General features: G+C 41.8%; 1 protein-coding gene across 1 annotated transcript in view; it reads right to left on the bottom strand.

Annotated features, from left to right (window-relative positions):
- Positions 1 to 490: 490 nt before the first annotated feature.
- RHOJ (ras homolog family member J) overlaps positions 491 to 26,778 on the bottom strand; it is a 114,022-nt gene continuing 87,734 nt past the window's right edge. Inside the window, exons 3-5 of the mRNA XM_053603061.1 lie at positions 16,535 to 16,699; positions 13,862 to 13,957; positions 491 to 7,418 (exon numbers count right to left, since the gene is read on the bottom strand). Coding sequence (XP_053459036.1) covers positions 7,272 to 7,418; positions 13,862 to 13,957; positions 16,535 to 16,699 — 408 coding nt within the window. The 3' untranslated portion in view covers positions 491 to 7,271. The remainder of the gene's footprint in view (positions 7,419 to 13,861; positions 13,958 to 16,534; positions 16,700 to 26,778) is intronic.

The raw sequence follows: 26,778 nt of genomic DNA, 5'->3' as shown, positions 1-26,778 counted from the left end.
ATATTCCTTACTGCAGCTGGGTAGCACATGACAGGAAAAAGGAAACACTTCTGAAAGCCGTTTTTTTTTTTTCATCTAGTAAATGGGAACAACTCAAATATTAGTCTAAGGACTACCACAAATATAGCTTCTGAGAGACAGGCTAAGTTGATAGCTTCTTCATCAGGTAGGTATATTTGGATATAAAGACTGATGATGAACTTGGTTGTCTTCGAGATCAATACTCTCTCAATTTTAATGTGCACAGGAGTCACTTGGGGGCCCTGTTAAAATGTAAATTCTGATTCAGTAGGTCTGGACTGGGCCTGAGGTTCTGGGCTCCTAACTAGCTCCCAGGTAATGCTGCTGCTGCTGGTCCCTGGGCCACACTCTGAGTAGCAAAGGGGCTACAGTAGTTCCTATTCTGACAGGGGCCAGGGCAAGGATATTTTCTTGAGTGGCAGGTGGAGACATTCACAGATGACCCAGAAATAAGAGTAGGAAAAAGATTCTTTAATGACATGAAATTCAGAACATGGCACAACATAAATCGCAAGGTTTAAGAGTACATGAGTAATGTTCCATTAATTATGAAAAAGTCATGTAGAATCACCATTACATAAGATGCGGGTTGTAAAACACCATCTGTGATTAGGTCAGCATACTTCCCTGGGTGATCATTTCTTCTTTAGAGATTATAGTGGGAGGAACATGAACTGTTGCAGTTGGGATAAAATTTTGCTGAGATGTAAACAGTAATTACTGTTTACTCTGAGCAAAACACAATTTAAACCAGGTAATAGGAAGAATGTAGAATTCGTTAACTTTCTTGCCTGAGGTTCCTCTAGGAGAAAAGAACCTGATTGCTTAAAACAAAATAGATTTAAAAAATGGCAGATGGTAATTTTAGATGTGTATTTACAGTCCTGCTCCAAACATACTTCCCTACTCAGAAAGTGTTTTCTATTTTTCCCCCCCAAAGAATTAACATAATCTCAGAAGATTGACTTGTGCAGTGCCAAGAGGGAAGCAAAGTGTGCTAAGGTTGCCTCAAGGCAAGACACAGGTGCAGGCCCAGGGCACCATCTCCTCGTGGAACCCAGATCATATGCCCCCACCGTGACACTGGTCAGAACCTGTTCAGAAAAGATCACTACAAAGACCCTGGGAGGCTTGGAGGACATGGCTAAAAATACAATGAAATTCCTCCAGCTATAATATTACAAAGCTTCTGAATCACCACAGAACTCTCAGAACAAAATGAAATCCCCAAAGTAGAGCATGTTTAAAACACAGACACACCAAATCAACTCCAGTGTTTTTGACATAATGTCTCCTAAGGAGGAAAAAAATAGATGGCGACCAAGATTAATCCTTGCAGCTTTTACTCCAATTTCCTGTTGTGGAATTTCAAAGCCAAGAACTGTTGTTGAGCTTGATCCCACCACTTGACAGATGAGCCAGACCTTTTTTAACTTATTCCTCCCTTCACCCAAAGAGATCACTAAAAAAGCACATCTGAGCTTCTGACAGCTTGGTGCTTTAATTTCCTTTCTGGTCTTTGTTGACCAGTGAAGCTCCGCAAATGATTGCTTTATCTCATATTTTTTTTGCATTCTGTTATTGTGGCTGTGCATTTTATTTTATTTCTTTTAGAGACAGAGTCTCACTTTGTCGCCCCCAGTAGAGTGCTGTAACGTCGCAGCTCACAGCAACCTCCAGCTCCCAGGGGCCCAGGCGATTCTCTTGCTTCAGCCTCCTGAGTAGCTGGGACCACAGGCACCTGCCACAACACCTGGCTATTATTTTTGTTGTTGCATTTTGGCTGGGGGCCGGGTTTGAACCCACCACCCTCGGTATATGGGGCCGGCGCCCCACTCACTGAGCCACAGGCGCTGCCCTGGTTGTGCATTTTAAATGCAATCTTTCTACTTAGCAATATCCCACTGCAGATGAATAAATAGTATTTATACAAATAACTTTCTTTCCAGCTATCCTGAAGTCATCCTTTTCAGGTCTTAAGTCATGTTCATGTTTAAGGAAATTTTCAAATCATTTATTGAATCATGTTCCCTGGTAAGTGTCCAATGATGGCCCGCTATATATAAGCCAAGAGGGTGATACCCTACATTGCTAGTAAAGACCCAAGAACATTGCCTAAGATCCGTTCACTTTTAGTGAAGCGTGATGTGGGATTATCTAGGTTGTCACATGATAAGCCCTGTTGTCTGACTCTGCTTAGATTCCCAGAACCACATAATCCTGTCCAGGCTCTCTGTTCGTCTTTCTTCCCTGTGCTTCTAGAAACCAGGCTGAAGTTAGCCACACTTTAGGGGAATTTTAAGGTGTGTGTTTTTGGCTTATGTTTTGTTTTAGCTTCCTGTCCATTCTTTAAATATTTTCATTTTCGAAGTGCCTGACTTCCTTCGTTAGTTTCCCTCACCTCTTTTCCCTCTGTTTCTAATGGGTCCTTGAAGTGAAAACAGTTTGTTGAGGTTCCTTATTTGTATTTGGCCTACTCACAGACTCTTGGGGGAATAGCTGGTGACCTGTAGTTCTTTCTGTGGAGGGAGGATGAGTATTTTGCCTTTTGGCAGCTAAACACAGAGATGGATTTAAAAATGAACACATTAACTATTTACGTGATAAGCTCTAGCACGGTATCAAACATTCTTTAAAGCAACATCCCAATTTTTTATTTTCCATTACTTTGGTCTGTGGAATGCATTTGCCCTTATGAATATAATACGGCATCTTGAAAGGCTTGTCTCCAGTCAAATATTTCTTCTTGAAGATGCTCTCCCTTGTAAGCGCCCACTCACAGGAACGTATAACCCTACATGATGACATTTTTGTTGGTTTCGAATTTTGGATTTAGATTTATTTTTCTCCTAAAATTGTACGTATGGTTGTGATTGCTCTTTTACTCCTATGTAATACTATTTCCTTATTGGTGGCCCTGTGAAAATAGTGTATGGCCACACTCACTTCATTTAGTGCTTCTCTGATAAACTAGGAACTTCCAAGTGTGCTTTGAATACTATGTTCAGATACATTGTTATCGAAGTCTCAGGACAAAACCTCCCCCCTTAACACACGAGGTCAGATAATTAAGTTCACAAACAGGCTTACCAGGATGCTTTGTCTCGCCTCAGAAAAACGTGTAGTCCATTTGCACACTGCTGTTTTCTTCATGGCATTATCCCCATAAACTTGGGCTGACATGTCCCCAATTTCACTTCCGCTCTTGTGGAGTTTAACAAGAAATTTAACGTTTGTTTCTAATTTAAGCTCTGATAGTCTTGGGACAGCACGCAAAAACACACAACAACTATAATGAAAGGCACTCATCGAGACCACCACACCACACAAACATGACGTGAGATACTGATTGACCAAGGTTAGGAAACCTCGCCAAGTTCATTGTACAGTGCCCGGTGGCAAGTTTGTGAACTTAACAGGCAGGCCTCGTATGTGCAAAGCTTATTTTTTGACTTACTGGCTTAGGGTTACTGTAGAGTTTGTCTTCCATAATTGTTCTTTGACTATAACTTTACAGGAATTAGCCCAGATTTCTTACTGTGCCTTAGTCCTTTTGTGTTCCAAAAATAACCCAAGGATTTCTTAATTCTACCAGACCACAAACCATGAATGAAAAAACCAAATCTACCAAAGTAGCTGCTTGATTGAGCCATTACCTTAGGCTTCTGTAGACTGTGGCTTCCAGACATATTAGTACATAGGTCAAATGCTGATCTCTAGTTTATTACTAGATTGATGGAATACTTTATTTATAGTGGTCTAACTACATGATGTTATGTGTTTAAAATATTCTGGAATCTATAGGATAAACAGATGCAACTCCAGTAATACACCTACAAAATTCCACGTTGACATGTGTGATATGGATAAATGATAGTATTGAAAAGTTGAGATCTGTTCCAGCACCGCCACAGGGCACTTCTCTTAACCCATCCAGACTTGAGTTTCTTACATGAGCAATGAGGAATTGGACTTGTGAATAAACGTTAACCTGAAAGAGCCAATCCTCCAAAACGGATGTGGCTAACTGGGCCTAAATTTTAAATAGAGTCAACGGGGTCACACGTGTCCTTTGAACCCCTCTCCCTAATTCACACCTCTGTTTGACTTTGGGAGGCAGACCTCATCTGAGCCAACCAATCAGAGCTCACTTGCCTCAGCCAATCAGGGCTCAGCTGTATAACCACCAATTAGAACTAAGTGAATTTCAAGCGTCGGTTTGCATAAACAGACCCAATCCAGAGCATGGATGGGAATTTCTGGCATCAAATCCAAACTCTCTTTTTGTTCTCTGGAATGCTCCTTCCTTTTATGCAAGAGGCTACATCTTCCTGGTTTGGAAACTGTTTACTGGAATAGTCTCTTTCCTCCAAATTCCTTTTCAGAGAACTTTTGTTCACAGACCATAGTTCCTGGAGACCTTTTCTAGCTCTGATGAGTTGAGATCCTCTCAAATGGAGATCAGCTGCCACGACGTGCTAAGATGCTGCGGATAATTAAAGGATCCTTCAAATTTCTCTCTCTTCTTGTCTTTGGTTCGGAACGTAGTTTTATTCAATCTTAGGGCAGAAAACACTTTTTAGTGGAATGAGCCAGATCTTGCCATGATTTATAACTGATTAATTTGTCAGTATGAAATGACTCATTGAAGTCCCTTTGTTCTGCATTTAGTTCAATGATTAGCCCCTAAAACCTCTGGGAGCCTGTGCTCCATCCGGACACCAACAATCTTTATCCAGTTTCTGGTTGGAAGGGAGAGAATGATCTTCCCATCATCAGGGAGGTGATGACCTGGGAGCTATTTTCTTGTTGCCTGCACACATCTGGAAATATACTGATCTCAACTTTTCATCCACATCAACAAAAACTCAGGAGTGGCCCTTTAGTAAGATGTAACTATGCAATAAAGAAACAAAACTGTCTAATATCACTTCATTTATTATGGGGCTAAATGCTCATCAGTTTTTATAGAGGATGAATTCATAACCTCTGGGAAATTACAATTTATACACAATATATCTCCACTTACAAAGGCAAAAAGTCTTTGCTCTAAATGTCAAGCTTTGATACAAAACTCCCGTTTTCTTTTATGCGAAATGTGTGTATTTAAAAAAATGTTTAGCAATGAGATGGGGGAGAAGGGAAACAGTCCTTGAAATGGAGAGGGAGGGAAAACAACTTCCAGAAATTCCACACAAACACCCCCCCACCCAGAACTGGGGGGTTGTCTGGGAAGGTCTTAATAGAAAAGAGTCGTAATACCACGTAATTCTTTCTTTTCTTACTGCTTTCTCCAGCAGCAGAAGGTACTGGACAGACTGGCTTTTGCTAATAGAGGGCACTTGAGGCCAGAAAGTCTTAAAATTGGTGTAATTTCAAATTGCAAAGGTGCACTTTGCTTATGGAATTAAAATAAAAAAGTAAGAGTCTACTTGGGTGATTCCAAGGCATTTATAAGCAAATAAGATTAATTAGAACCTCTCAAAGCCCCTAATTAAAAGGAAGTAACTCACTCATGGTACAAAAGTTCCTAAATGTTTGGAATTGTCACACACGAGTGGGCCTGTGATTCCTTACTGGGAGGTTTTATTTCCATTGGCCCAAAGTCCCTGTTCCATGTAGCTCATTATTCTGGAAGGCAGGACACAGACGGATCCAGAGGTTGCTGCCCACAGATCTGGCCCCAAACAGACATGTGGGAGGCTGAGCAAAGAAAGAGAAAGCCGAAGTTTAGTTCAGTCCTTACTGGAAAATGTCACTCACCTGGAACGGGAGGGCACATGAGGCAAGCTGGGAAGCACATTCACCGGAAGCAAGCAGAGAAGCAGAGGGACTTTTCTTCACCTTAGGCATTTTTCTTTTCTTTTTTTTTTTTTTTTTTGAGACAGAGTCTCTGTCACCCTGGTAGAGTGCTGTGGCATCACAGCTCACAACAACCTCAAACTCTTAGACTCAAGTGATCCCCTCGCCTCAGCCTCCCAAGTATCTGGGACTATAGGCACCTGCCATGACACTAGTTTTTTGTTTTTAGTAGAGACAGCGTCCCACTCTTGCTCAGGCTGGTCTTGAACTCTTAAGCTTACAGGATCCTCCCACGTTGGATTCCCAGAGTGCTAGGATTACAGGTGTGAGCCACCCATAGACTACCTCAGGTATTTTTAAATAATAAACTTAAACCGTATCTGAATTCTCTCCCAATTTTTTGGAACATAGTTTTCCGAAAACTATGCCCAATGCCCAGGCCTTCTTTTAGTTTAGAAGATAATTGGAATCCGGGCCGGGGAGAAAGTGTGAAATCCAGGAAGCAAAGGGCAAGCAATGGGGGAGAAAGGGAGCAGGAAGGTCCACTCCGCTAAATAAACTATTTTAAAAGATGGGTCCTGCTATATTCTTCCCCCAGTGGACGTGGATGCAAAATAGAAATACTACTTTTGTTAACAGTTCATTTTTAGTTTGCCAGTATAGTAGGGGAAAATATCAGGTTGCCTATCAACTTATATTTGTAGGGGGTGAATCTTTGGCACGAACGTGGACCTGATGGTGTTTTCATTCAACCACGTTCAAAAAGTTCAAAAGTCATGACTCTGTAAGTTTCTGAAAGTTTTAGTTTCTTGTGTCTTCCTGTGCTCAGACGTTCAGAGGTAAATGTTGGTTCTGATGGCTTTGGTAGAAACGTGCTAAAAATAGAAATGGATATAAACCGCCTTTCTTTAGGCTAATTTGGTACAGATTTGTAATGCCTGAGTAGACTGGAAATTAGGTGATTCCTTCACATAATATAAATGAATGTCAGACACAAGGGTAGAACAGGAGGTTCAGAAAAGAAAGATTAGTACTGCAGTCCCAAGTTTTGTCAAAGACATCAAGTAAGGCCACCAATACAGGAACCGAATTCCTCTTTCAGTTTTTCTGTAATGATTTCCCATCAGCTTCATATTCACAGGCAGGAGAAATATGAAATGCAAGATGGACCTTGACTTTGTTTCTGGCATGTTCAGCAGTGGCGCTGTCTGAAACTGGGACCCAGCATCCTCGGGGATGCAGCGTGGGCACTTCTAGGTGGCAGGGAAGACGCAGGTGGCAGCTGGCTGACTAGTGGGCTGTGCTTGGGAGGGCTCACAGCGTGGCAGGCAAGCCTCTGTGGGAAGAAAACTCCTTTCCGGTCCTGCCCTCCTTTTTGGCAGGAGCTTGGTCTTGGAGATGCGGCCATTCTCAGTCTTAGATGGAGGGGTGGCGGGTCTCAGGCAACCTCAGATAATCGCGCAGCAGCTGTGACCCTCAGAGCAGCATTTTTTCTTTTTCTTGGGGTGGAAAATGGTGAGGATTGCTTCATCGAAAACCGCTTTGAGACCTTTCTGAGTCAAGGCAGAGCATTCCAAGTAGCACTGTGCACCAATCTTAAACACAAAAGAGAGAAAGATTTTTTTTTTTTTTTTATTGTTGGGGATTCATTGAGGGTACAATAAGCCAGTTACACTGATTGCAATTGTTAGGTAAAGTCCCTCTTGCAATCATGTCTTGCCCCCATAAAGTGTGACACACACTAAGGCCCCACCCTCCTCCCTCCATCCCTCTTTCTGCTTCCCCCCCCATAAACTTAATTGTCATTAATTGTCCTCATATCAAGATTTGAGAGAAGGGAAAGGGTGTCAACACAGGGCTGAGCCAAGTACTTCCTTCTCCTTGTCTAACAGCCTGGGGGTGGTTTGGATTTCTCTTTTGCATTTCAATTTGCATCTGCTATCCTAATCAAAAAAAAAATTTTTTTTTAAATAATTTTCTTACATTCTTATATTAGCAATAAATGGTTATGGATCACTTTTGGAAAGCAATACATTCTAAACATGAGCCACAGCTATTTATTCCTAACATAGGAATATAAAAATATTAAAATTTAAAAAATTAAGAGAGAATTCAGATACGGTTTAAGTTTATTCAGTAGCCTCTTGTTTTTATGCAGAATGTGTAAATCACAGACAAGTGAAACGTATCTCTTTCAGTCTGGGATAAGGCAAAATGTCAAGTTGGTTGATAAAACATGTATAAAAAGAGAGGGTGATGCGGTCATTGTTGATAGAAATGCACTTCTGGTAAGGCATCTCTCTGGAGGTATTATCTGATTTCACTCGTTCAAATGAAGCATTGAACACAATGCCCAGATGCAACAGATGACATTGTATGTCATTATTAGGAAATTTAGTTTAACTTTAGCATACTTTAAAAGGCATATTTTAGATAGTTAAAAAACTTGAAACATAAAAATAAAAGAAAATAAAAATAAAAATCAGGCAGCTCCTATGGCTCAAAGGAGTAGGGCACTTGCCCTATACCTGGAGGTGGTGGGTTCAAACTGGTCCCGGCCAAAAACTGCAGAAAATAAATAAATAAATAAACAAACAAACAAAATAAAAATCACAGAATACATTTACTGCCAGCAATATCCTCTTCGTCAGTGTATAGTCTGTACATCTAAATGATAAAGTATTTTGTACTTGCTTAGGGCTTTATTTCCAAGCTTTCGATGATTTGATGCTATGGTGAATTTGATAATCACAAAATCCCCACGTGAAATATTGACATTCAGGCTAGAACTATAGATTCTCACTAAAAAAATCACAGGTGGTGCAAACCAAGTTTGGCAGTCAGTTTCATGAGAGGGAGATCTGGGGTTTTAATTGCTCACAAGCTCGGTATGAGCCAACAATAAGATGTAGGCCTTTTACTATTAAGAACATCTGAAGAAATGATTCTAGTTTTTGCTTTACACCATTAAGAACAACTTTTGAAAAAATTAAAGCAGATTCAGAAGAGTTTGGCTAGATGGTGATCTAGCAGACAAATGGCTGAAATATGACAGTCAAATGATACGCCTATTATGGCCAGTAGCTTATATAAATGATAAAGCAGGCTTAGTGAGAGACAATAGGGAGTGGTGGGGACTGTGGTGCTCTCCAGAGTATGTGCCCACCCACTGGAGTGGCAGTCTCACTCAACTTCCAAGTAGGAATCTTGGTTTGTTGTTTTCCATTTTTGTATTTTTTCAGGAAGAGTTGGAAATTTAAATTTTTATTTACTATTTACCAAGTTTTTAAAATACTCTGTGGGCCAAGCAAGACAATGACGTGGATTTACTTAGCAGCACCAGCCAGTTTGCAATGTGTAGACTAAAGAAACTTGTGGTTTGGTTTTGAATGAGAGAGGATACCCAGAAAAAGTAAGGACTATAAAAACAAGAGTCTCCTCACAGGAGCCCAAGGACACTCTTGCAAAGTCCTCCTGGTGGTGACTCAGCTCTTAGGAATTTATAGAAACTTAACTTCCTGGGACCTGGAAACTGTTTCTGCTTTTGTAAAAGCCAGGGTCCCCCTTCCGCAGTTTGATTCAAACTGACCAGTGAGAAGGGTACCTGTGGACGAGGAATCCTCTGCTGAAGATAAAAGGGAAAAGACAGAGCCAGTTGGGAGCTTGGTCATTTTTGGACTTCAGTCTGCGGTGGCTCTGCCAGGTGAAATAAAGCCCTTCCTCTTTTAAAGACGGACGTGTGTGTTACATCGGGCCTTATTCTCCTGCAACATGAGTAGAGTGGGAACAGCCCCAGAAAGGTAAAATAAATTGTTTTAAGGGCATTCAATGAGAAAATGAAAGAACTAGGCCTAGAATCTGGGGCTGCTGATGCAGGTTCTCTTCCTTGTTCCTTGACAGTCACCATGACCCAGGTGGTTCATCTCTCCAGGACGTGATTGAGGACACAGTTGATGAAATGGGCTCTCCCGGGTGGCGCCTGTGGCTCAGTTGGTAAGGCGCCAGCCCCATATACCGAGGGTGGCAGGTTCAAACCCGGCCCTGTCTGAACTGCAACCAAAAAATAGCTGGGCATTGTGGCGGGCGCCTGTAGTCCCAGCTACTTGGGAGGTTGAGGCAAGAGCATCGCTTAAGCCCAGGAGTTGGAGGTTGCTGTGAGCTGTGTGATGCCATGGCACTCTACCGAGGGCCATAAAGTGAGACTCTGTCTCTACAAAAAAAAAAAAGAAAAAAGACATGGGCTCTCCCTCTTTTTTGAGGTGCGCCCAACGTTTGCATAAGCTACCGGCCACAGATAGGAATACTAAGCTTCAACAGAATCGTTTTGATTGGACCCAGAAACCATTTCCTAGCTTCTCTAACAGACATGATGTACTTTTTTCTCCCCCTGGCAAAAATGGTTACTGTGTGAGCCAAAGGAAAATACCAAAAAAAAAAAAAAAAAGAAAAAAAGATTTTGGATGTTGAAAATCTATTTTATGACTTTCTTTTTGATTGTGGTTTGGCTATTAGATTAGGAAATAACTTTTATAAATATATATAATTAAAAACAGATGCAAGAGAGGACTAAAGGGCAGAGGAAGTGCCATCTACTGCATTTTGAAATTGTGTTTCGTGCTGGATATGGACACATTTGGGAAGCACAGTGTCTGATGAAGGTTTGGGACTGACTTGAGTTCTCGTATTGCAATGGCTCTTGTCAGTCACGCTGGAAAAATACCCAGGAAGTGCTGCGGTGCTGCGCTGTCTGGAATGCCTCCCCGCTCACTATGGCAAGCCTCTGGTTGACTCTGGAAATCCAGGCAAGCTGGGCTGAGCTCGCTCACACTCCGGGCCCTGCCAGGCCAGCAAGGCCCCCCCCTTCTCCCTGTGAGCTGCTGAATGTGTGGCAGGTTTGATTTGGATGGTGCAGGAGTCGTCCTAACTTGTTCATTCCAACTCAGACATCTCTGAAGATAATGAAACATCAGAGAAAGGCATTATTGTGTAACTGGGTTAATACAACATTATGTTGTGTTGATAGTTCCGGGAAATGTAGCCAAAATACGTGTGAGAAACAGAACCTAGTTGTGAGGTAGGTATTGTTGCCCTGTGCCAAGTGCTCTGAGAGAAGCATTTATTTCTGTTCAGGGAAAAGGCGTGGCCACGTTAGAGCAATTGTGAAAACAACCATGTGTGCTCTTAAAGACGTGGAATGGAAAACATGTCTCGAGGAAAGGCGGCTCGTCTTACAGCAGCAACTTTATCTGCTGGAGTAAAACGACCGACACAGCCAGATATTTAGAAACCATCTGTGAGAGCTCAGGATTGGAGGAGTCTTGTTGAGACACAGGACATGTTTTATCAGAGACTTCATGAAAAAAGTAGAAATTGAGGGTGTACCCTGAGAGATCACTCTTCTGATAATTTAATAGTAGTTAAAACTTACTGTCACAAAAGCCGGGAAGTTTATCAGACATGTGTAGAGGATTTAGGACTCTGACAAGAAGAAATTAACAAGGAATAAGCAAACTCACAGTGAGTGATTATGTGGAGGAGAACGGAGTAGTTCTTCCAGGCAGCCCTGGCGGTGGCCGACCATGTCCTGACGTGTCACCCAGAATAAGACAGGTGCAAATAGAAATGATAGAGGCAAAGAATCTGCAGACGTGGCTGGGAGGCACACACATTTAACAGCCATCGTTGGCCGAGTTGCACCTGTGGTACGTAAGCTCGTTTGTCATCTCAGGAACTTTATGAGGAAAGTCTCTTAGCACCCTTGTTTTACAGCTGATGGCACTGAAGTAACCTCCCTACGGCCACACAACTAAAAAAGTGGCAGAGATTTGAATTTGTTTGTCTCCTGACCAGAGGTTTAATCACTGCTGGATTGTCTCTAGAAAAAAGAAAAATCACGGCTGAAAGAACAAACGAATGAACTAATGGAAGAGGATGTTATGGATGTAGTGTGGGTTATAAGGGAAGGGAAGGGAAGGAAAGGTGTTTCCTATAAACGAGAAGATGTTGGTGGAATAGACAGTCACCTGGCATCTAAAGACACACCAGGAGGGCAGCGCCTGTGACTCAAGGAGTAAGGCGCCGGTCCCATATGAGGAGGTGGCAGGTTCAAACCTAGCCCCGGCCAAAAACCAAAAAAAAAAAAAAAAAAGACACACCAGGATTAGAGAAGTTCTTTTTTTTTTTGGTAGAGACAGAGTCTCACTTTATTGCCCTCAGTAGAGTGCTGTAGCATCATAGCTCACGGCAACCTCCAACTCCTGGGCTTAGGTGATTCTCTTGCCTCAGCCTCCCAGGTAGCTGGGACTGCAGGTGCCCTCCACAATACCCAGCTATTTCTCTGTTGCAATTTGGCTGGGGCTGGGTTTGAACCTGCCACCCTCGGTACGTGGGGCTGGCACCCTACCCACTGAGCCACAGGCGCCACCCAGTAGAGAAGTTCTTTAGTCCTTATTTGAGAATTAGGAAGTGCGCACAGAGAGGGAAAATGGAGAGCTAAGAAAAGGACAAAGATATATGTACACCATGGAATATTATGCAGCCTTAAAGAAAGATGGAGACTTTACCTCTTTCATGTTTACATGGATGGAGCTGGAACATACCCTTCTTAGCAAAGTATCTCAAGAATGGAAGAAAAAGTACCCAATGTACTCAGCCCTACTATGAAGCTAATTTATAGCTTTCATATAAAAGCTATAACCCAATCATAGCCCAAGAATATGGGAAAGGGGAAAGGGAGGGGAGGGGAAGGGGGAGGATGGGTGGAGGGAGTGTGATTGGTGTGATTACACCTGCAGTGCATCTTACAAGGGTACATGTGAAACTTACTAAATGTAGAATGTAAATGTCTTAACACAATAACTAAGAAAATGCCATGAAGGCTATGTTAACCAGTGTGATGAAAATATTTCAAATTGTACATAAAACCAGTGTATGGTGCCCCAAGATTGCATTAATGTACACTGCTATGATTTAATAAAAAAAAAAAAAAACAGGACAAAGAACTGATCAATTCTATCTCGACAAATCAGCACTATGATGAGATGGCTGAGAGCACAGGCCCATCTGGGATGGAGGGATCTGCTGAGCTTCTGGAGACTCTAAAGCAGAGCTACAAACTCAAGTGTGGGTCATGCAAGAGAGCTGCCTGACACGGGTAATATGGAGTAGTGGGGACTGTGGTAGACTCAGCTCATCGGAAAGACTGTTTCAAAGTTTCACTTGATGAAGAGATGTTGCTTACAGTTGCTAGACCTGAATTTTTTTTTAGAAGCCAGAAATGTAGTGTATTTATGCAAAGTTTCAAAAGTGTTAAATGTTGGCTACTAAGTTGCATTAAAAATGCACAACCTTTGTGGGTAAAATTTGGCCTGGTCAGTTTTCAGTTTGCTCCCCATGCTTTAAAGGGCATCTTTGCACATACTGGTCTCGCTGTCTGGAATCTCTGTCTCCAAGTTCCTTAACTTTCTCTATCTGACAAACTCATTCTCAGCCTTCAGACCTGATTCAGGTGTCAACTACTTCAAGAAATCTTCTCCATCCTCCTCCCCAGAATGTGTGTTACTCCCTCCTTCCTCTCTGGTGCCTTGATACCTTGTCTGTAAGTCTGTCCCTGAGCTCATTCAGGTGGCAAGAAAAACTGAACACATATAACCCTGCCAGATGCTAATGTAAGTCTCTCCCAAGAAAGTCACAGAATGTTTTTTATGGGATCATTGAAATGAGTTATATGGTTAATAAGTAGTGAGATTTACAAATATGCATCTAATGATCCCTTCATTCACACTACATATGGCAAGTAGATGTTGTCGAAGTTGCTAAATCAAATGAGAAGGGCTTTAGCTATTTGAATTCACCAGGTTTCTTTCATAATGAAAAACAGGCGATGCTGGCTGACGAGAAGACGAGAATACGAACCAGAGAGAAGATTCTCAAGTCATTGCCCTTTCAAACGAATCTCTATGTGGGGTGCCCGTTCCAAAGCATACAACAGAGTCTCTTCTCAGCATACATTTAAAATTAAATTCGGATCTGACCGTACCGCTTTTGCAAGCTTCACACCATGCTCGTAAGTGAGAGGTTTCTCTTTCATATACAGCAAACGGGCCAACGTTTTGGGGTCATCACGGAGATCAATCTGGCAAAAAACACACATGTGAAAAACTCAGTTATTTTTTCAGGCCTTACTAGATATTTTAAACTGTGACAGAGTCTTTTTTCCCACCGACATCTTTGAAGTTATTGAATTTTAAGGAAGCACATAAACATGCTCATGTTATGTCTAAAAAAGTAAAGTGATTTCTTTGTAAATGTATACACCACACTTCCTTTTATTTTCCTCTTCAAAGCAGTTACCCTGGGAGCTGAAGACTCACTCAAGTGATTCTATTGCTGTCTCGGATGTTTTGAAATTTTCTATTCATTTCTAAATTCTTCTTTAGAGGGCATACAAGGTAACCCATCAGTCTTATTATTTTATATAGTGCCTTATTTGATCCCAAATTATATTACTCATTTTTAATAGTTTATTCCTAGCTCTGAATTCATCTTTTTTTTTCCAAATAAAACCTTCATCCTCATCCTCAAAAGATCGAACATTTGTTACCTGTGAGGATATTCTAACAGATATGTTACAAGCTCCCGAATGCAAGTCCTAAAGAGAAATTTTCTTTTTACCTTTTTCCTTTTTTAAAAATTTAATTTCAATTTTTTTTTCCCTTGAGGGCTTCACCAAGTTCTTACCAAAGAGAAGGGTTCTCAAGGAATAAGCACTAATCTTTGCAAAGGTAGAATTACTTAGAAGATAGCATATATTCATATATCTGGATTAGGTTTGATAATTTAATTCAATGTTTGGGCTGCTTTAAAATCTCACTGTGTACATGAATGCAGGCATATAAAAATGGGTGTGAATGTGGGCACACAGGAGCTTATGTCTTTTTAAAATTAAATTAACTTATTTCATGATTAGTTTTTTTTTTTTTTGGAGTTTTTGGCGGGGCTGGGTTGGAACCTGCCACTTCCGGCATATGGGGCTGGTGCCCTACTCCTTTGAGCCACAGGTACCGCCCTTTGTGATTAGTTTTATGTATCATTTTTTTTCATTTTATTTAATGATTAGTTTTATAAGGGCTTATGTCATAAGGATCAGTATGTCTATATATTAGGGTTCCATTTCTTTTTTCTTTTTCTTTTTGAGACAGAGTCTCACTATGTCACCTTTGGTAGAGTGCTGTGGCGTCATAGCTTACAGCAACCTCAAACTCTTAGGCTTAAGCGATTCTCTTGCCTCAGCCTCCCAAGTAGTTGGAACTACAGGCGCCCGTCACAATGCCCGGCTATTCTGTTGTTGTTGCAGTTGTCATTGTTGTTTAGCTGGCCTGGGCTGGGTTCGAACCCATCAGCCTTGGTGTATGTGGCTGGTGCCCAGCCTAGCGTTCCATTTCTAAGCACATTGCTCAGCTCTACCTGTTTGTGTGTTTTTGCCTTAATTATTTAATTAATGCCCATCTGTTATAAAATCAATCTGAATCACTCTTAAAGGTAATCGAATATCCTGGTCACATATTTTGGCAGCAGGGATTTAGGAGCCATCAATGTAGGCAAACAGTATCAACTGGAATTTAAGGCAAAAACATTCACTTACACAAATATCTTTCAGGCCTAGAACACAGTCTGATTAATGGTTATGTGAATTCTACTTTGTCTCTATTTAAGTAAATACATATCTGTGTATCTATCCGCATCTTCTTTAGGAAATATTTTTCTTTCCTTTATGTTTAAAACATTTTTTTCTCTGTCAAATTGAAAATAGAAAAAACATACGAGACAGATAACAATAAATCCTCTCCGTGTTATTACAGCCCTTTGTCTCTGGGACAGTAGTGTGGATTTTAAAATAACTAAGAACCAGTTAAAACCACAAAATGTAGGAACAATCTTTAATACTGTATATTGGTGAAATTGGGTCACTGTTGGAAATTTATGAGACTTTGTTAGCTTTCAAAACACTACACAGGCTTTTACCATTCTGGGTTTGTTTATATGGTATATCTGTTCTAACTTCTTGTCTAAGATCTGGGAGACCAAAGGGCTCAAAGGGGATACGGGATGGTGAATTTCTTCTGGAATCATCCTTCTCCAAAAGTTTCCCTAACGAGTTCCTGTACTATCATGTCTATTCTGGATCGCTGGGGTCATTCTGACACTCACATCTATTTTGTGATTTTAAAACAACTGTGGATTTCAGATATAAAAAATATTAGATAATGGGTGCAACTGACATCCTTACCCTATTACTCTAATGGCAGAAAGGTGTCTATTTAAAAAAAATCATCTCTCTCTCTCTCATCTCACTATGTTCCCAGGCTGGACTCCAACTCCTGTGCTACTGATCTTCCTGCCTCGGCCTCTCAAGTAGCCGGGACGATAGGTGTTGACCTGTACACTACGCTTATCTGCTTTATTATTTTTTAAAAAGATGAGGCATGAAATTTAAAGACCATATCCAAACTTCTTGCTTTATATCAAACAGCTCTATTGTCTTTCCAGCCATGGGCTAAATTAGCATGCACACTGTCAGAACTTGTGTTCATAGGACTGATTTGTCTGAGACACTTCCATAGCCTTGGGCACAACAGGATATTGGGGAGGGACCAGAAGGGCCCTTCCTTTGTCACAGCCCGCCCGCCCGCCCTGGTCGCCGCCTTTGAACCTGGGTCCCTATGAGGACGTAAGGCACGTGAGGCATGCAGTCCTTCAGCTCAGGCACCCACTCCTCCTGGACGTTGTGGTAAGAGGCAGGGTTTACGACGGAGAAGCAGATCAAAAACACATCTGTGTTTGGGTAGGACAGTGGCCTCAGCTGGTTGTAGTCCTCCTGTGGAAAGAGCAGACGAGAGTTTGTGCAGCTGGGTGAGGGGGGCTGCGTGTAGCCAGGGTGGGATAGCAGGTGCATGTCCGCTGTGTGGAGTGTGACCCGCCTCCTTCCCCTGCGCTGGAATCCGGTGGTTCCTTACATATTAGAAATAAAGGCTCTATCAGTCATGAAAACAGTTCAGTCTCATGTTAAAGAGATTACATATCGCCCTCCCTTAAAATGAACTTAAAAACTATTTTAATAGCTTTATTGAGGTACAACTTATAGATCATAAATCTCACCCATTCATTTTTATTTTTTATTGTGTATATTAAGGTGTGCAATGTGATGTTTTGCTATGTACACTATAATCAAGCAAGTTCACTTATCCTTCTCTCACCCAGCTCCTTTAAAAAACTTTTTTTTTTTAAGGAGAGAGCCCCAGAAATCTACTCTTTTAGCAAATTTCCAGCATATAATACAGTATTATTAACTAGAGTCATTACACTCTCCCATAGATGTGGAGACTTCTTCATCCTGTGTAACTGCAACGGTGCCCCTAACCAACCCCTCCCCACCCCTGGTAACAATGGTTCTGCCTTTTTTTTTTTTTTTTTTTTTGCAGTTTTTGGCCGGGGCTGGGTTTTGAACCCACCACCTCCTGTATATGGTGCTGGTGCCCTAGGCACCATCCCCTGCCTCTGTTTCTATGTATTCAAAAGTTCATCCATTTAAAGTGTATAATTCAATAAGGATTATTGGAAGTCTTCTGTTAAATTGGAATAGTGTTATATTGAATACACTATATTTAAATTGATGGGCCATTGACGAAGGCACAGAAATCCCCTCCTTACACAACTGAAAATATCGTATACAAATTTAATTTAGAATAAACAACACACAGAGGAAAGAATTATTACCAAATCTGAGATATCAACATTTGAAGAAATATGCGGACTGAGCAAGGCATTTGGGATTTGTTTCTAAACTTTACCTAAAGGGCACAGTGTGGCCAAATTAATAAAATGCCAGATTATTTTCTTCTCTAAGACTTTTCAGATCAGAATATGCTCTGGCTGGAGGGTTTCTGGTGCCCTAACATTTTTATATATCTTCAGTTTTAGCAAAGAGTCAAGGAATCAAAGGAAGATATTACATCAAACAACTTTGGGAGAATGTCAGCTGATGCCTCTTATTGTATGTTAAATATTTTAAGAGGTTCCAAAGTAAAATATGCTATTTCAATAGAAGGTTTTATATGTGTTCATAGAAGTTAACACATACGCCAAAAGTAACTTCAAGTGTGAGTGTGTGTGCACACACCATGTTTATATACACGTCACTACCACCACAGACATGTGTGCCCACACGCGCTGCATATAACTCATATGTACGTACATACACACACATACATATATTTCCACTATACATGCAACCAAACTTACATGCTCACAATTATCGCACACATGTGTCCATAGAGACAGGTCAGATACTGTTATGCCCAGATCACGAAGTCCCCAGAGACCACCAGGGAGCTGATTCCGATGCAAAAGCAAAAGAGCCGTTTTATTGCAAGCTCGAGCCTGGGCTCCCGAGGACTCCACTACAACGGATCCAAGCCACGAGCTCCGAACTCTGTAACAGGGGTATTTTATAGTGTAGCACAGCAAAGTGGGCATATACAATTAAAAGAAAGGGACTGCTTCTGGATTGGCTGCCACTGGGCCGGCCATATGGCCCAATCCAGAAGGAGGTTTCTGATTGGAAGCCGATGACTCAATGTGGAAACCTGCGACTCATGGTGACTCATCAGTTTTGAACAAAATGGCTGACACAATGGCTGAACCCCTAAGATGGCGTCAGTCTGGTTCTCTCATTCCCCGCTCTACTTGTGAATTGAAGGGCCCAATCATGGGCCCTACCCCAACATCTGCGTCTCCATCATTTCTTGTTCTGCTAAGGGCCGGTATTGGCCTTTGAGAACTAACAGTTGTACAGCACCTACACGTTCTCTCAAAAATGTAACGAGCCTGTTGATAACACAGGGGCCTATGGTTAGAAGTAACAGTAATATTGCCAGAGGTCCAGCCAATGCTGATATTAGCACTGTTGACCAGGGGGACCAATTGAACAGGGACTCATACCAGCTCTGACCATTTTCTTTCTTTTTTTTTTTTTTCCTTCCTCCATATTTATTTTTATTTATTTATTTATTTATTTTTTATTAAATCATAACTGTATACAATGATACGATTATATGATTATGGGGCATCATACACGCACTTCATAAACCATTTGACACATTTTTATCACAGTGGTTAACATAGCCTTTCCGGCATTATCTCAGTTACTGTGCCAAAACATTTACATTCTACATCTACCAACTTTCGCAAATACCCCTGTAATATGCACCACAGGTGTGATCCCACCGATACCCCTCCCTCTACCCACCCCCCCCTTTCCCACTTCCCCCTATTGTTAAGTTGTAGCTGGGTTATAGCTTTCATGTGAGAGTCCCAAATTAGTTTCATAGTAGGGCTGTGTACATTGGGTATTTTTTCTTCCATTCTTGGGATACTTTACTAAGAAGAATATGTTCCAGCTCCATCCATGTAAACATGAAAGAGGTAAAGGCTCCATCTTTCTTTAAGGCTGCATAGTATTCCATGGTATACATATACCACAATTTATTAATCCATTCGTGGATCGATGGGCACTTGGGCTTTTTCCATGACTTAGCTATTATGAATTGGGCTGCAATAAACATTCTGGTACAAATATCTTTGTTATGTTGTGATTTTTGGTCTTCTGGGTATATGCCCAGCAGAGGAATTACAGGATTGAATGGCAGATCTATTTTTAGATCTCTGAGTGTTCTCCATATATCTTTCCAAAAGGAATGTATTAATTTGCATTCCCACCAGCAGTGCAGAATTGTTCCCTTTTCTCCATATCCACGCCAACATCTCTGGTCTTGAGATTTTGTGATATAGGCTAGTCTCATTGGAGTTAGATGACATCTCAAAGTAGTTTTGATTTGCATTTCTCTGATGATTAAAGATGATGAGCATTTTTTCATATGTCTGAAGGCCGTGTGCCTGTCTTCTTCAGAGAAGTTTCTCTTCAAATCCCTTGCCCAGCCTGTGATGGGATCCCTTGTTTTTTTCTTGCTGATGCATTTGAGTTCTCTGTGGATTCTGGTTATTAAACCTTTGTCAGAGATATACCCTGCAAATATCTTCTCCCATTCTGAGGGCTGTCTGCTTGCTCTGCTTACTGTGTTCTTAGCCGTGCAGAAGCTTTTTAGTTTGATCAAGTCCCAGTAGTGTATTTTTGAAGCTGCTTCAATTGCCCGGGGGGGTTCTCCTCATGAAATACTCACCCAGACCAATTTCTTCAAGGGTTTTCCCTGCATTCTCCTCTAGTATTTTTATAGTTTCATGTCTTAAGTTTAAATCTTTAATCCAATGAGAGTCTATCTTAGTTAATGGTGAAAGGTGTGGGTCCAATTTCAGTCTTCTACAGGTTGCCAGCCAGTTCAGCCAGCACCATTTGTTAAATAGGGAATCTTTTCCCCACTGAATGTTTTTAATTGGCTTGTCAAAAATCAAATAGCGGTAAGTAGCTGGATTCATCTCTTGGTTCTCTATTCTATTCCAGACATCTAATTCTCTGTTTTTGTGCCAATACCATGCTGTTTTGATCACTATCGATTTGTAGTAAAGTCTGAGGTCTGGTAGTGTGATTCCTCCTGTTTTGTTTTTATTTCTGAGTAATGTCTTGGCTATTCGAGGTTTTTTCTGATTCCATATAAAACGAAGTAATGTTTTTTCAAGATCTTTAAAATATGACAGTGGAGCTTTAATAGGGAGTGCGTTGAAATTATATATTGCTTTGGGTAGTATGGACATTTTGATAATGTTGATTCTTCCTAGCCATGAGCATGGTATGTTTTTCCATTTGTTAACATTTTCAGCTATTTCTTTTCTTAGAGTTTCATAGTTCTCTTTATAGAGATCTTTCACGTCTTTTGTTAGGTAAATTCCCAAATATTTCATCTTCTTTGGCACTACTGTGAATGGGATAGAGTCCTTAAATGCTTTTTCAATTTGACTGTTGTTGGTGTATATAAAGGCTACCGATTTATGAATGTTGATTTTGTAACCTGAGACGCTGCTGTATTCCTTGATTACTTCTAGGAGTTTTGTAGTAGAGTCCCTAGTGTTTTCCAGATACACAATCATATCATCTGCGAAGAGCGAGAGTTTGATCTCTTCTGACCCTATATGGATACCCTTGATCGCCTTTTCTTCTCTAATTGCGGTGGCTAAAACTTCCATTACAATGTTGAAAAGCAATGGAGACAATGGGCAGCCTTGTCTGGTTCCTGATCTGAGTGGAAATGATTCCAATTTAACTCCATTCAATATGATATTGGCTGTGGGTTTGCTGTAGATAGCCTCTATCAGTTTAAGAAAAGTCCCTTCTAGACCAAATTTCTTGAGTGTTCTGATCATGAAGGGATGCTGGATATTATCAAAAGCTTTTTCTGCATCAATTGAGAGAATCATATGGTCTTTGTTTTTTAATTTGTTTATGTGCTGAATTACATTTATAGATTTACGTATATTGAACCAGCCTTGACACCCTGGGATAAAACCAACTTGGTCATGATGTATAATTTGTTTGATGTGTTGCTGGATTCTGTTTGTTAGGATCTTGTTGAATATTTTTGCATCTATATTCATTAGTGATATTGGTCTATAATTTTCTTTTCTTGTTGGGTCTTTTCCTGGTTTGGGGATCAGGGTGATGTTTGCTTCATAGAACGTGTTGGGTAGTCTTCCTTTTTTTTCTACATTTTGGAACAGGTTGAGTAATATAGGTACTAATTCCTCTTTAAAGGTTTGGTAGAATTCTGATGTGAAACCATCTGGTCCCGGGCTTTTCTTTTTAGGGAGGTTTTGTATAGTTGATGCTATTTCTGAACTTGATATGGGTCTGTTCAACATTTCCACTTGATTCTGGTTAAGTCTTGAAAGGTGGCGTGCTTCCAAGTATCGGTCAATTTCCTTCAGATTTTCATATTTCTGAGAATAAAGTTTCTTGTAATATTCATTAAGGATTTTTTGGATTTCTGATGAGTCTGTTGTTATTTCGTCTTTGTTGTTTCTGATTGATGATATTAGAGATTTTACTCTTTTTTTCCTGATTAGGTTGGCCAGAGGTTTATCTATTTTATTGACCTTTTCAAAAAACCAGCTTTTTGATTTATTGATCTGTTGTATTATTCTTTTGTTTTCAATTTCATTTAATTCTGCTCTAATTTTGGTTATTTCTTTTCTTCTACTGGGTTTGGGGTTGGAATTTTCTTCCTTTTCCAGTTGCGTGAGATGTCCCATTAAGTTGTTAACTTCCTCTCTTTCCGTTCTCTTGAGGAAGGCTTGCAGTGCTATAAATTTCCCTCTTAGAACTGCCTTTGCAGTGTCCCAGAGGTTCTGATAGTTTGTATCTTCATTGTCGTTTTGTTCCAAAAAATTGGTGATTTCTTTCTTAATCTCATCTCTGACCCAGCTATCATTCAGCATAAGGTTATTTAACTTCCATGTTTTTGTATGGGTATGCAGATTCCTGTTGTTACTCAATTCAAGTTTTATTCCATGATGGTCCGAGAAGATGCATGGAATAATTTCTATTCCTTTAAATTTACTGAGGTTAGACTTGTGACCTAAAATGTGATCAATTTTGGAGTAAGTTCTGTGGGCTGATGAGAAGTATGTGTATTCAGTTTTGTTGGGATAAAATGTTCTGTAGATGTCTGCTAAATCTAAATATTGGATGGTTAGGTTTAAATCTAAGATTTCTTTGCTCAGCTTCTTTCTGGAGGATCGATCCAACACTGCCAAGGGAGTGTTGAAATCTCCGATGATTATGGAGCTGGAGGAAATCAAGTTATTCATGTCTGTTAGAGTTTCTCTTATAAATTGAGGTGCATTCTGGTTGGGTGCATAGATATTAATAATTGAGATCTTGTCATATTGAGTATTACCCTTAACAAATATGAAGTGACCATTCTTGTCCTTCCTTACTTTTGATGGTTTAAAGCCTACTGTATCTGCAAATAAAATTGCAACACCTGCTTTTTTCTGATTACCATTTGCCTGAAATATGGATGACCATCCTTTCACCCTGAGTCTGTATTTGTCTTTTAAGTTGAGATGTGACTCTTGTATGCAACAAATATCTGGCTTGAGTTTTTGTATCCAGTCAGCTAACCTATGCCTCTTTAGAGGACAGTTTAAGCCATTCACATTGATGGAGAGTATTGATAAGTCTGGTGGAATTTTGGATATCGAGTTTTTCAAAGGTCCAGTGGACATTTTTAATCCTTTCGCCAGTGTGGAAGTTGGAGTTTGATCTGAAGTTTCTGAGTGAGTTTACTTTTGTGGTATAGAATTGGGTTGGTCATTGTGGAGGATAGGTCTGAGAACATCCTGAAGAGCTGGTTTACTTATGGCAAATTTTTTCAACATATGAATGTCATTGACGTATTTAATTTCTCCATCATAGATGAAACTCAGTTTAGCTGGATACAAGATCCTGGGTTGAAAGTTTTTTTGCTTTAGGAGATTAAAAGTTGATGACCAGCCTCTTCTTGCTTGAAAAGTTTCAGCAGAGAGATCTGCAGTTATTCTAATGTTCTTACCTTTGTACGTTATAGTTTTCTTTCGCCGGGCTGCTTTGAGAATCTTCTCTTTCATGTTAACTTTAGTGAAGCTAATTATGATATGTCTGGGAGATGGCTTATTGGGGTTGAATCGTGCTGGGGTTCTGAAGCTGTCTGCTATCTGAATTTCAGATTCTCTAGGCATGTCTGGAAAATTTTCTTTCATAATTTCATGTAGAAGGGCCTCTATGCCCTTGGCAGCCACTTCATCGTTCTCCGAGATTCCTATAACCCTTATGTTGTTTTTTTTCGAATTATCTGAGAGTTCTCTGAGTGAGTGATCCGTTTTTGCTCTCCATTTCTCTTCCTCTTTGAGAGCTTGTGAGCGTTCGAAGACTTTATCTTCAATGTCAGAAATCCTTTCTTCTGCTTGCTCCATTCTATTACTGAGGGATTCTACTGTATTTTTCATATCTTTGAGGGCTGTAAGTTCTTGTTTCAGTGTGTCTAAGTCTTTGGTGGTTTTGTCTTTAAATTCATTAATTTCTTGAGACAATTTTTGAATTTCTCCTCGAATTCCTAATTCCATTTTATTAATCTTGTCTGCAAACCAAATTCTGAATTCGACTTCTGACATCTCAGCCAGTTGTTTATGAATGGGATCTTCAATCACATCTGCCGTATCTTTTCTTGGGGGGGTTGATCTATTCTGGTTATTCATGTTACCAGAGTTTTTCCACTGATTCCGCCCCATGGTTATTTTACTCCCTTTGGTTTTTCCCCTGGGGTTTTATCGAGGGCCCGTACAGTGTTGTGGCCTGAGAAACTGGGGCCCTGTCTGGTGTGGTGGAGCAAAGTGGTTCTGTCTTGTTTTCAGCTGGTTTCTGTTCGATCCTATTGCAACTTCTACTCTGGCTTGAAGTCTCAGCTGTGTGGAAAAATCAGCAATTAAGTCACCCCGCCTGCCCACCTCTGGCCCCAGTTGGAGAATCAAACCTTCCTACAATCGCACACCCAGGGCACCGCCTGAAAAGTCCTCAGTCTATTAGCCCAGTTCAAAGGGTCCAAATCAACTGTCTCAATCAGCACTTGTCTCGGCTGGAAGGGTTCAAGAGGTCTCTGGGAACTGGATCACAGGGGCCTGGTGATTCCTCTGACACAGCTTACCCCAGTGCAGCGTGGAGTCAGGAGGAGCCACCCAGGAAACAGAGCAGTCTGGGAAGGTTGACGTCTCCTTCCCCACTTTGCCCCTCCGTCGGACCCAGTCACTGGTATCTCTGCAGATGGCTAACCCAGTTGCCTGCAGTGAACAGACACTCCAGGGGTTTGCACCTGCCTGAATCGCAGGGAAGTCTGCCAGGCCCCCGCAGACTGCCGCTATCTAGCAGGAGGAGATGGAGCTTGACATCTTTGAGTGTTTGATGCAGGTGATGGGAAGGAAGTGTTCACTCAGGCTTAGCCCCGTCCCTGATGGATGCTGCTAACAGAACAGAACAGAACAGACAACTTTGTGAGGTTCTGTCTCTGTTCCTGTCGTCGCCTACAGAAGACGGGCTGTTTTGAGTTCAAACGTCTTTGCTGCTGGGGAATTGCGTCTGAACACCTCTCTGGGTCGGCCCCGCCCTGGAAGCTTCCCGGGTTTGTGAGCCGTGTCACCGGTGGCCTCCTCTGGTTGCCCAGGGAGACAGGGGGTGTGGCCTCAGAATATCCAGAAGTGAGCGTTCTGCCGTTAAAGAAAAAACGGCTGTTGATCTACCTCCAGGGAACTGCTGCTCTGGTGTGGGCACTCAGGCGACCCTTTTCTCCTCTGTCCCATGCCCCAGAGTCAGCACTGAGCAGCCGCAGTTTGTGCTGGGTCCACACCCCTTAAGAGATTCCCCCAAGAATCAGAACTCTTGGGGGATGGGCCCCCAGACCCCGATTGGGAGTGGGGGGGGGGAAGCTAGAGTTTCATTCAGTTTTACGCAACACTACGGTCTGGGGAGGGCTCCTGCACTGCACCGCAGGGAAGTGCCGCCAAGGCTTGATTTCTCCTCAGCAGAGTGCCCTCTCCTCGCTCATGTATCCCAGAGTTAGCGCTGACCTGACGCAGCTCAGGCACTGTGCACTCCCCTTGAGAAATCACCCAAGGAGCCGAACTCCTGGGGGATAGGCCCTCAGACCCCGAGTGAGAGTAGGGGTTCTCAGCTCTCAGCGAGGAGGCTAGATTCTTATTCAGTCTTGGGCCCCGTATGCCCGGGGAGGGTGGCTGCACTGCACTGCAGGGAAGTGCCGGGAGGCGTGACTCCCCCTCAGCCCGGTGCCCTCTCCTCACTTGCGCGCCTCAGAGTCAATGCTGACCAGTCGCAACTCGGGGACTGTCCACTCCCCTTGAGAAATCACCCAAGGATCCGAAGTCCTGGGGGACAGGCCTCCAGACCTCAGTGGGCGGGAGGGGAGCGCCGGGGATTCAGGGTTGCCGGCAAAGGATTCCCAAAGTTTTATTCAGCCCTATGTCCGGCAGGAGAACGCCACGGCACCCCAGTAGGGGAGGTAGGTCCAGTTTTTAGAAGGTCTCTCCCGTGGAGTGTAGTGGGAGGGCCTTTAATTTCTGCCCGCTTGTTCAATTGTGGGGCTCTAGAGCCGGTCTCATGGGGGAGGGGGACTCCCGTCCGCTTGGTGGTGGATTTTGTACCTTTTGTTTGCGTCCTTGTGATCACAACTTGCCTCAGCGGTGTTGATGTGTGTTCTTCAGCCTTCTCTCTTGGTGAGGCTCAAGTCCACCAGGATACTTACTAAATTCCTGTCCCTTAACTCTCCTTCTGGATGGGAGCCTTTGTTGAAAGCTGGCTTCAGGGTGGTGCCTGTGGCTCAAGGAGTAGGGCGCTGGTCCCATATGCTGGAGGTGGCGGGTTCAAAACCAGCCCCGGCCAAAAACCAAAAAAAAAAAAAAAAAAAAAGAAAGCTGGCTTCAGTCCGCCATATTGTCTCCTCCCTCTGTCCATTTTCTTTGTCTATTTTGTGCTGGTGCAGGCTTTCTCGGACGAGAGCCATTGATTCTTTTACTATACCTGAATGATCAGCGTAGAAACAACATTCCTCACCTAGGGCGGCACACAGCCCTCCTTGTTGAAGGAACAGCAAGTCCAGTCCCCTCCGGTTCTATAAGACTACCTTGGAAAGAGAAGTTAAGGATTCTTGGAGGAGAGTAATAGATTTTTCTAATTGCTGAATATTCAGATCAATTGCATCCCAGAGGGCACCATAGTTCTTATCCTGGAGGACTAGGGCAGACACTCCAGTCCTGGCCCCAGCTATTCCTAGTCCTAATAAGGTTGCCATAGTGAGAGCCATAATTAGCTCCCACTTTCTGTGTGGGACTGGGCTCAAGGTGCCCAAAAATCTCTGAAGTACAGTACTCTCTTCATGATAGATTATTTTTGGTATCAGCTGC

This window comes from Nycticebus coucang, chromosome 9, assembly GCF_027406575.1.
Source record: "Nycticebus coucang isolate mNycCou1 chromosome 9, mNycCou1.pri, whole genome shotgun sequence".
Taxonomy (NCBI): Eukaryota; Metazoa; Chordata; class Mammalia; order Primates; family Lorisidae; genus Nycticebus; species Nycticebus coucang.
Note: the sequence above shows the minus strand (reverse complement) of the source record. Positions and strands in the feature narration are given on the sequence as shown.